Source organism: Rhinopithecus bieti, unplaced genomic scaffold, assembly GCF_001698545.2.
Source record: "Rhinopithecus bieti isolate Rb0 unplaced genomic scaffold, ASM169854v2 scaffold_33652, whole genome shotgun sequence".
Classification (NCBI taxonomy): Eukaryota; Metazoa; Chordata; class Mammalia; order Primates; family Cercopithecidae; genus Rhinopithecus; species Rhinopithecus bieti.
In genome coordinates this window covers 391,514-403,104 of record NW_016814761.1, presented here as the reverse complement: position 1 = coordinate 403,104, position 11,591 = coordinate 391,514, and the positions used below count along the sequence as shown (strand labels likewise).

Genomic DNA, 11,591 nt, shown 5'->3' with positions numbered 1-11,591 from the left:
TAGAGACGGGGTTTTCCCCTTGAGACCAAGGTGGTCTCGATCTCCTGACCTCGTGCTCCACCCGTCTCGGCCTCCCAAAGTGCTGGGATTACAGGCTTGAGCCACCGCGCCCGGCCTCAATTTCATATTCTTAAATGAAAGCAGTTACTTACAGGCAATTTACTCTGCTCCAGGCACTGTTCACATTCTTTCCACACATTAACTAATTCGGTTCTCACCACCAGCCTGTAAGGCGGGTACTGTTCATTTTACAGATGAGGAAGCTGAGGCACGGAGAGGTGAAGTAACTTTCCCAAACTCAGGGTTAGGCATATTGGATCTCTGCTTTGTAAAGAGAGTGGGGGTAGGCCCTGGCCTGGCCCCTAGTGGTCCCCCGGGCTGCTCTCCCTGTGCTATGGTCAGACTGAATGGCCCACAGTTCCTTGCACCTGCCCCCTACTTTCCCATCTCCCAGGCTTTGCGTATCACCTGTCCCTCATCTGGAGGGCTCTCCCCTCCCACATCCTTCTTGCAGAATCCAATCCAGCCCGGAAGGCCCATCTCAGTGGGTCCTCTGCCAATGAATCCTCCCTTTATCACTCCAACCAAAAGGGATTTCTTCCTTAAAATGAGATCAACCCTCTGTGGTAGGCAGAACAATGGTCTCCCAAAGATGACCACAAAGATGACCTAGTCCCCCAAACCTATGAATATGTTGCCTTACACCGAAAAGGAGACTTGCAAATGTGATTAAGTTAATGATCTTGAGATGGGGAGATTATGCTAGATTAGCCAGATGGGCCCAATGTAACCACAAGTGTCAGAGGCATTTGAACCAGAGCAACTCCATCTTGAATAGGGGCTGCGTAAAATAAGGCTGAGATCTGCTGGGCTGTATTCCCAGTAAGTTAGGCATTCTAAGTTACAGTATGATAGGAGGTCAGTACAAGATACAGGTCATAAAGACCTTGCTGATAAAACAGTTGGCGGTAAAGAAGCCAGTGAAACCGCATCAAAACCAAGATGATAAGAGTGACCTCTGGTTGTCCTCACTGCTCATTATACACTAATTGTAATACATTAGCATGCCTGGAAGTTACCCTATATGGTCTAAAAGGGGGAGGAACCCTCAGTTCAGGGAATTGCCCACCCTTTACCCCCAAAACTCATGAATAATCCACCCCTTGTTTAACATATAATCAAGAAATAACCATAAAAATGGGCAACCAGCAGCCTTTGGGACTGCTCTGCCTATGGAGTAGCCATTCTTTTATTCCTTTGCTTTCTTAATAAACTTGCTTTCACTTTATGGATCACCTTGAATTCTTTCTTGGGCAAAATCCAAGAACCCTGTCTTGGGGTCTGGATTGGGACCACTTTCTGGTAATACAAAGTTCTTTATGAGAAGGAGGCAGGAGGGTCTGAGTCAGGGAAACTGTGGTGATGGCAGCAGAGATCAGAGTGATGCTGTTGCTGGAAGGGGCCACAAGCCAAGGAATGTGGGCCCCTCTAGAAGATGCAAGGAATGAGTTCTCCTCTGGAGCCTCCAGAAGGAATGCAGCCCTGCCGACACCTTGATTTTAGCCAAGTGAGATTCATTTTTTGGACATCTGATCTTGCAAACTGGAAGGTAATAAATTTGTGCTGTTTGAAGTCACTAAGTTTGTGGTGATTTGTTACAGCAGCAATGTGTTATATTAAGTTTACCCCACAGCTGCCTCTTTGCATATTTTAAGTTCGGCTGAAAGGTTTCTTTGTACATAGTAAGCTATAACCTAACTGGAGGTGTAAACAACCCGTGACCTACTTTTATACCAACTACTGTTTTGGCCGATCTCAGGCAGCCAACTGTTCAAACCATGTTCAAATGAGGCAGATGCCAAGCTGTCGTCAATCCAGCTGTTTCTGAGCCTCGCTTCTGTGTTCTGTGAGTCAGTTTCCTTTTTCTGTTCATAAATATTGTTCAACCATGTGGCAGCTCCTGAGTCTTTCTGAACCTATTCTGGTTTGGGTAGAGGGGGCTGCCTGATTCACAAATTGTTATTTGCTCCACTAAACTGTTAAATTTAATTTGTCTTGTGTTTCTTGTAACAAACAGGAAACTAATACACCCTCTGTCTTTGAATGTCTCTCTCTCTCTTTTCTTAAGAGATGGGATCTCATTCTCTCATCCAGGCTAGAGTGCAGTGGCGCAATCACAGCTCACTGCAATTCAGCCTCCCAGGCTGAAGTGACCCTTCCACCTCAGCCTCCTGAGTAGCTGAGTAGCTGGGACCACAGGTACATGCTATCACCCCTGGCTAATTTTTAAAAAATTATTGCTTGTAGAGATGGAGTCTCCTTATCTCCAGGCTGGTCTCCAACTCCTGGGCTCAAGGGATCCTCCCATCTTGGCCTCCCAAAGTGCTGGCATTGCAGACATGAGCCACCACGCCACGCCTCTGTTTGTCTCTCTCTTGATCCTAGGTAAAACCCTGTACTCTTGAGTGTGATATGATGGCTGAGGTCTGGAAAAGTGGCAGGCCATCAAAAAAACACTTGAACCAAAATCAGCATCTTCATAAGAAAAAAGAAAAAGCAAGGGGCATGTGGTAGTCGATTTTTTAAAAAGTTAGTGTGCTGGCCAGGCACGATGGCTCACACCTGTAATCCCAGCATTTTGGGAGGCTGAGGTGGGAGGACTGCTTTTGACCAGCCTGGGCAAAATAGCGAGACCCTGTCTCCACAGAAAAGAAAAAAAAAGTCTGGGCGCGGTGGCTCACGCCTATAATCCCAGCACTTTGGGAGGCTGAGGCGGGCGGATCATGAGGTCAGGAGATCGAGACCGTCCTGGCTAACACCATGAAACCCCATCTCTACTAAAAATACAAAAAAATTAGCCAGACATTGTGGTGGGCACCTGCAGTCCCAGCCACTCAGGAGGCTGAGGCAGGAGAACAGCATGAACCCGGGAGGCGGAGCTTGCAGTGAGCCGAGATCATGCCACTGCACTCCAGCCTGGGTGATAGAGCGAGACTATGTCTCAAAAAAAAAAAAAAAGAAAAAAGAAAAAAGAAAAAGAAAAAAAATAAGCATACCAATTTTCGCCTTGTGTGCATATGAACGGCAAAAGGTGAAAATATAAAAATGTTTATTTACAGCTCAAAGTCACGGGAAAGTCTGATCAAGACATTCAGTCACATTCAGCAGTCAGGTTATTCTCCCCACCTCCGTCTGGGAGTTTGACATTTAGAATTTCTGTCATCCTCAGTGACATTTCGGCCTTGGCACCTTCTCCCATCCTGACACTGTTGCCTGAGTTGGCGTTCACATACCTGCAGCAGATGACAAGCTAGTCACCTTTCTCTGTGTAGCCATTAACCTTTGTTTTCACAATCATCCTATGAGTGAGCCATTGTTATTCTTTTACAGATGAGAAAACAGGTTCAGAGAGGCAAAGTGACGTGTCTGGGTGCCAGCTGATAATGGCAGGTCTGGGTCCTCTTGCAGCCCAGCCTGGTGCCATTCCTACCACATCATGACTGCCTCTTTCTCTGCGTTGGTGCCACCCTGCTGTGCCCAGCATCCAGCACTTCCTAAAGACCAATGCTTCCCAAAGTGTGATCTTCGAAACAGCAGCATCTGCCTCACTGGGGAATATTAAAAATGCAGATTCTTGGGCTCTGCTCAGACCTACTGAGTTGGAAACTCTAGCAGTGGGGCCCAGAAATGTGTGGTTTTTTTTTTGTTTTGTTTTGTTTTTTTTGAGACGGAGTCTCGCTCTGTCACCCAGGCTGGAGTGCAGTGGCCAGATCTCAGCTCACTGCAAGTTCCGCCTCCCGGGTTCACGTCATTCTCCTGCCTCAGCCTCCCGAGTAGCTGGGACTACAGGCACCCGCCACCTCGCCCGGCTAGTTTTTTGTATTTTTTAGTAGAGACGGGGTTTCACCGTGTTAGCCAGGATGGTCTCGATCTCCTGACCTTGTGATCCGCCCGTCTCGGCCTCCCAAAGTGCTGGGATTACAGGCTCGAGCCACTGCGCCCGGCCGTGTTTTTTGTTTGTTTTGGTTTTTCAGAGAGGGGTTCTTGCTGGAGTACAGAGGCACAATCATAGCTCACGGCAGACTTGAACTCCTGGGCTCAAGTAATCCTCCTGCCTCAGCCTCCTTAGTAGCTGGGACTACAGGCACACACTACCACATCTGGCTAATTTAAAAAATTTTTTATAGAGATGAGAGTCTCAGTATGTTGCCCAGGCTGGTCTCAAACTCCTGGCCTCAAGTGATCCTCCTGCCTTAGCCTCCCAAAGTGCTGACATTACAGGCGTAAGTCACAGTGCCCAGCGGCAATCTGTTTTAACACACTCTCCAGATGCTTTTGATACACACTCAAGTGTGAGAACCACTGCCAAAGAAGATGCTAATACAAGTTTGTTGAATTACCCTGATTTCTGAGTGGAATCTGAGGGAACCATGCCATGATGCACAGGATAGAATAAATAAAGCATTATGATGGCCAGGCACGGTGGCTCATGCCTATAATCCCAGCACTTTGGGAGGCCGAGGAGGGTGGATTACCTGAGGTCAGGAGTTAGAGACCAACCTGGCCAACATGGTGAAACCCTGTCTCTACTAAAATTACAAAAAAATTAGCCAGGTGTGGTCGCGGGTGTCTGTAATCCCAGCTACTCAGGAGGCTGAGGCAGGAGAATCGCTTGAACCTGGGAGGTGGAGATTGCAGTGAGCCAAGGTCTCAACATAGAACTCCAGCCTAGGTGACAAGAGTGAGACTCTGTCTCAAAAAAAAAGCATTATGTCTGTGGCATGCATTGTTATTGCTACTTTCTTATGCAGAAAAGCCATACACACAGCCAGGCATGGTGGCTTATGCCTGTAACCCTAGCACTTTGGGAAGCTGAGGCAGGTGGATTGCTTGAGTCCAGAAGTTTGAGACCAGCCTGGGCAACATGGCTAAACCCCGTCTCTACAGGCATCTCCATGACAACTCTGTCACACAGGTACTATTGGAGTTCCCCTTCTACAAATGAAGAAGAAACTGAGGCTGGAGAGAATGCATATGCTGGTATTTGTTGAGAGCTACTGTGAGCCTGGCGTTCTACACCCATTGTCTCATCAGCTGAACATTCACAGCAGCACTATGAGGTCCTGCTACTGTGAGGCAGGCATCCCTCTTCCCATTTTACAGATGAGCACACTGAGGCTCTGCCCCAGTCACGCAGTCCCACAGCTTCTGCTGAATGCCCGGCTGAAATGCAGCCACAGGCAGAAGCTGGGGGCAGGGCCGGGGAGACAGGGAGTGGGTGTTACTGGGTAGGGGTGTTATTTTATTTATTTATTTTTTAGACAGAGTCTTGCTCTGTCACCCAGGCTGGAGTGCAGTGGGCAGTTCCCAGGCAGGAGATGCCCCAGTGGCACTGGTGCCTTTCTGCTCAGGTGCCTCCATTTATGATACACCTACCTGGCCAAACCAAAACTTAACCAAGGCTCTTGTTTCTCTGCCAAAGCCCAGAGGTTCATTCTCTTGGTTCTGTGTACTGTTGTTTTTCTTCATTCTCTGAAAGCCTCAGTGATAAGCCAGGACTTCCAACTGCCTGGGCACTGTGGTCAGAGCATGGGGACAGGAGAGGGACATGCCGTGTGTCTGGCCCACCAAGAAAATGAATAAGGGGCTCAAAAGACAATGGAGACCGAGGGGCGCACAGCAGGTGGACTGAGGGTCTAGGTCCGCCTCAGCCCCCTCTGTCCCATGTGACTTCCTCAAGAGGGGAACAAACAGGTGGGTCTGGCACAAATGGGTGGGTCTGGCACCTTTATAACCACTCTGTCTGCTAGATGGGGAAACTGAGGCTCAGAGAGGTAAGGGCCAGCTGGGAACTGAGCCACTGGGATTTGACTCTAAGATGTGTGTGCTTCCTCTGGCTGTGTTCCAGATGTTCTCAGCTCCTAAACAAGGAACTTTCATAAACATCTGGGGGTTCACGCCAGGTGTGTGCATGCCCTCATGCATGTGACCCATGTGTGTTATCATAAGACCATCCAGAGCTGAATCTTCTTGTAACTTCCAATACCCTCCGTACAGCCAGCACTGGGAGCTTGAGCCCCAGACAGCGACATCATTCCTCCAACTCCAGCATCTGCCATCTCCTGACCAACCACCCCCATGAGGGTGGCACTCAGTGTCTGCCACCCTCACACACAGAGACTCATGCAGTCCTCACTGCTGTCAAAGGAAAATAAATCTCAGGACCCCAAACTCACTAAGCCAAAGGGAAAAGTCAAGCTGGGAACTGGGTCATGCAAACCTGCCTCCCATTTTATTTTTCTTTCTTTCTTTCTTTTTCTTTTCCTTTTTTTTTTTTTGAGACAGGGTCTCGCGCTGTCACCAGGCTGGAGTGCAGTGGCATGGTCTCAGCTCACTGCAGGCTCCGCCTCCAGGGTTCAAGCAATTCCTGTGCCTCAGCCTCCCGAGTAGCTGGGATTACAGGCACACACCACCACGCCTGGCTATATTTTTAGTAGAGATGGGGTTTCACCATGTTGCCCAGGCTGGTCTCGAACTCCTGACCTCAAGTGATCCGCCCACTTGGGCTTTCCAGAGTGCTGGGATTACAGGCATGAGCCAACACACTCGGCCCCATTTTCTTTCTTACTTTTTATGTTTGTTTGTTTATTTATTTATTTATTTATTTTGAGACAGAGTCTCGCTCTGTCGCCCAGGCTGGAGTGCAGTGGCGAGATTTCTGTTCACTGCAACCTCCACCTCCCTGGTTGAAGCGATTCTCCTGCCTCACCCTCCCGAGTAGCTGGGACTACAGGCACATGCCACTACACCCAGCTAATTTTTGTATTTTTAGTAGAAACAGGGTTTCACCATGTTGGCCAGGATGGTCTCAATCTGCTGACCTTGTGATCCGCTGACCTCAGCCTCCCAAAGTGTTGGGATTACAGGTGTGAGCCACTGCGCCCGGTCCCATTTTGTTGCTAAATGAGATAGCTACAAAGATTAAAAAAAAAAAAAAAAAAAAAAAAAGGCTACATACCTCCCTCACAATTTGCCCACAAAGAAATTCCTTGTGAGCCCTGAGATCTTTCCCCTGAACCAGTTCTGTTGAATTTACCCTGACAATGTCGGTGAATAGCTTATCTTCACAGGCATGGAACAAAGGACAGAAATCAAAGTCATACCTCTGCTCACCTGCAACAAATGCATATTTGATTTCTTCCTTTGCTGTGTTTATCTTATGTGACAATATAGATTCACTGAGCCCAAGGCATAAGTGACTAGTCCTCTCCCCGCCTCACACGGAGAACGTATTCAGTGAAAGCCGATGAAAGACTCAAAAGAACGCAAGCACTTGCCTCTTATCTACCCATCTTTTTTCTCTTTCTTCCTTTTTCCCCCAATACCCACTCTTTGTTTTTTGTTTTTGTTTTTTGTTTTTTTTTTTGAGACAGAGTTTCGCTCTTGTTGCCCAGGCTGGAGTACAATGGCGCGATCTCAGCTCACTGTAACCTCTGCCCCCGGGTTCAAGTGATTCTCTTGCCTCAGCCTCCCAAGTGGCTGGGATTACAGGGGCCCGCCACCACGCCCAGCTATTTTTTGTATTTTTAGTAGAGATGCGGTTTCACCATGTTGTCCAGGTTGGTCTCAAACTCTTGACCTCAGGTGATCCGCCCTCCTCGGCCTCCCAAAGTACTGGGATTACAGGCATGAGCCACCACACCCAGCCCAATACCCACTCTTTTCCCTTTAAATATTGAAGTCCTCAGACCCATTTAGGAAAAAGCACAGACCACAGATTTTTTCTGTTTCTGTATTCTTTTCCAACCTTGGAAATAAACCTCTGAAAAGGATTGACATTTACCTTAGTCATTTTCTTTGATTTGCATTGGAAAGGGGACCCTCTGCCAGACACTTGGTTACATTATATAATTTAATCTGCCATAACCCAGCAAGGGGTATTCATTTTCCCATTTTACAGATGGGTAAACCGAGGCTCAGAGCTACAAACAGACTTGCCCAGGCTCCCCACTGTCATATCAAGTGGTCTCCTATTCAGAAGGAGACCCTGGGAGGAAGAAGAGAGAGAAGATGGCAGCTTCTGAATGCCCACTGCCCTTTGCAGTTGGCACCTCCTGGACCCCCACTCCTTCTAGGCCTTTACCAAATCCTTTGGAAGCTGAATAAGCTCTGCCCACAGGGAGCAGTGCCCAGGGGGGTCCACTCCACAGCATTTGGAGGCAGGGTGTGCTGGGAAGCAGGGTGGGTTTAGGGTCAGACAGTCCTGGCTTTGCCACCTTTAACTTTTTTTTTTTTTTTTCTGAGACAGAGTCTCACTCTGTTGCCCTTGCTGGAGTGCAGTGGTGCAATCTTCCCTCACTGCAACCTCCACCTCCCAGGTTCAAGCGACTCTTGTGCCTCAGTCTCCTAAGTAGCTGGAATTACAGGCATGTGCCACTACTCCCATCTAATTTTTTTTTTTTTTTTGAGACAGAGTCTCTGTCGCCCAGGCTGGAGTGCAGTGGCATGCTCTCAGCTCACTGCAGCCTCTGCCTCCTGGGTTCAAGCGATTCTCCTGTCTCAGCCTCCCAAGTAGCTGGGACTACAGCTGCGCACCACCATGCCCGGCTAATTTCTGTATTTTTAGTGGAGACAGGGTTTCACCATGTTGGCCAGGATAGTCTTGATCTCCTGACCTTGTGATCCGCCTGCCTCTGCCTCCGAAAGTGCTGGGATTACAGGCGTGAGCCACTGTGCCTGGCCATCATAATGCTTTATTTATTCTGTCCTGTGCATCATGGCATGGTTCCTAATTTTTTTGTATTTTTAGTAGAGACGGGGTTTCCCCATGTTGGCCAGGCTGGTCTCGAAATTCTGGCCTCAAGTGATCTGCCCATCTTGGCCTCTCAAAGTGCTGTGATTACAGGCACGTGCCACCGCACCCGGCTTGCCACCTTTAATTTATATGACCCGCAGGTAGGTGTTTGTGCCTCTTGCTTTTGAGACAGAGTCTCACTCTGTCGCCCAGGCTGGAGTGCAGTAGCCCAATCTTGGCTCACTGCAACCTCTGCCTCCCGGGTTCCTGACTTTGGGGACAGAAAGAAGGGCTTGAGCAAAGGTATGGAGGTATGCATATGTGGGTGGAGGTGAGGGGGGAGTGGCCGTCCCACCTATGTGGTTCAGGAAGAGGCTGATGGCTGCTCAGGAGATGGGAGGGAGGCACTGTCTGGGGCTATGTTAGGAACAGATAAGAAGCAACAGGAAGGGCTGGACTGGGGACCCACGGGGAGAGAGGAGGGTCCTAGAGTCATGCTGCCTGGGTTGAGTCCTGTCTCCCCTACTTACTAGCTGTGTGGCTTGAGGTGGGTTACTTAACTTCTTGGAGCCTCCGTTTCCTCTTCTATAAAATGGGAATAACAATATTAACTGCCTCCCAAGGCCGTTGAACGAGTTGAATGTAGGAAATGTGATGTAAATATTAGCCATTGTTATGTGAGATGTTCAGGGGGATAGAGTAACAGGGCTCAATGTGTGGCTGAAGGAGGAGAAAAGAAGGATTTTGAGGTACCTGTGAACTCCAGAGTCCCCATCATTTCTGGGAGAAATGAGCAGTGCCTTCCTCTCTGCCCAACCCTGACCCGCTGTCCACGCACCTCTCCAGGGCCAGAGGAAGCACCTGTGATCTTGATCACTACTCCTGGACGCTGGGTAGAGGGTTAGCCTGCGCATGCTGGGAGAGGCCCTGTCATTTCCTCCACACTCATCCTCAGAGGAGTTGCGGTTGCCTCAAACGATGTCAGGTGATTTTCTTTTTCCTTTTCTCCCCAACTTCTTGGTCTCCTGCCTCCCCCATGTGGCCCTGGGAGACCATCCGACATTTACTGCTGTTATCTGGCAGCTGGGGCTCAGGCAGCAAGTGACGCTTTCAGAGAAATGTCCCTGACACTCCTCTGGGCACCATTCTAGGGCCACCGATGCCCAGCCTGGGATGGGGAAGCCAGGGGCAACCACTTCTATTCCTGACAACAGCAATTGTTGCAGGATAATTCAGGAATCAGAGAGACCGAGGGGTTGAGGAGGATTTATTATTTAGGTGCACTAGCTAAGTCGGATTCACATTTAAAAAGACGGAGCCCTGAACAAAGAGTTAAGTTATATTTTAAGCATTTCACAGGGTGGGGGGAGATCTGTGCAGGGGGAAAGAAATAAAGACAGTTATTTAATTGAGACATGCATTATATTAGTTTTACTTTTAAGGAAAACATGTTTTATGGCTTGAGTGTATCTGTCTAGTGGCCTTGCAGCTGCACAGCTAGAGAAACGGGTCTTCACGATGCCTGGGAAAGGAGGAGCAACAACGCTCACTAGCCACAAAAAAAAAAAAAAACAAGGCAGTTAATTTTCAAGGGACTCCAGCTCTTTTTTTTTTTCAGGGAAAATTGTTTTTTGTTTGTTTGTTTGTTTTAACACAGAGCTGAGTTTCTGCTTACACATTTAAAAATTTCTTTTAATTCCTGTTCTACAATAACAACAACGACCCTGCACACTCCCTGAGAGCGTTCCTCCACTCTCTCGTTTAACCCAGACCCAGCCACAGGGCATATGGCAAACAGCGTTTGTTAAATGAGTGAATAAAAACTACCAGGGATGGGCCCACCACTGTGCTAAGCACTCAACCAACATTTGCACATTTTTTCACATTGAATTCCTATAACCAGCCCATGATGTGAGTATTATCCCCATTTCACAGATGAGGACACTGAGGCTCAGTTGCCCAAGGCCTCTCAGCTAGCCAGCAGCAGGTCCAGGCTTCCTACCTCAGTCTCTGCCACGCCAGAGAGCTCCGTTTCACCATCCCCACCCACACTATTACACACCCACGGAGAGGCTTAGCTAAGAGATGTGGGGTAACAAACTGTGCTGTGAACCAGGAGGCCCAGGGGCTAAACTTACTTCCAGGGCACACTTGCTGTGTGACCTTGAGCAAATCACAGACCCTCTGTAAGTTTCTGTTGCCTCGATGAAGACAGGAAGATGGCTGGCCTAGTTTGCCCCACAATAATTTATCTGTGGTGTGGTCCTGGGGAATTTGCACTTGTACATGGCAAAAAACCCACAGCCATGAGACTGGCACTGCCCACGGCTGCTGGGATCTTCTCTCTCCAGCTGCTCCCCTGGCAGTGGCTGCAGAGGCTGGAGCCTGGAGCCTGGCCCAAACACATGCTCTGTGTCAGTAGAACTGGCTCATCCAGCATCTCCTGACCTGCCCCCCAAACCCCAGAAGGTGCCCCTCTCACCTGCAGACGTCAAGCTGAGTCAAGGTGCCCAGCACACACACGGCATGAGTGGGCTGCTCTGGGGTCACACGGATCAATGTCCCCTGGGCCATTGTCTGGTTAGCTCGTCCCTCTGGCTGTAGGAAGCCCCTGGGCTGGTTCCTTTATACCGCCCAGCGGAGGCCATGAGTCAGCACCTGCGGTCTGTGGCCCAGAGGCTCAACCCCTCCCCACTCAGGTCAGGGGTGTGGGCTCTCAAAATCTCCTCTGCGCTGGGGCTGCCCCTTGGACCTCTAGGTGGGTGTCCATGCTGGTACCAGTGGCAGGGTGGCTCTG

At 49.1% G+C, this 11,591-nt stretch overlaps 1 protein-coding gene across 1 annotated transcript in view; it reads right to left on the bottom strand.

Annotated features, from left to right (window-relative positions):
- The window catches only part of PADI4 (peptidyl arginine deiminase 4), a 52,479-nt gene extending 41,088 nt beyond the window's left edge, over positions 1–11,391 (bottom strand). The window contains exon 1 of the mRNA XM_017852166.1: positions 11,277–11,391. Within this exon, the coding sequence (XP_017707655.1) occupies positions 11,277–11,368 (92 nt within the window). The 5' untranslated portion in view covers positions 11,369–11,391. The remainder of the gene's footprint in view (positions 1–11,276) is intronic.
- Positions 11,392–11,591: the final 200 nt, after the last annotated feature.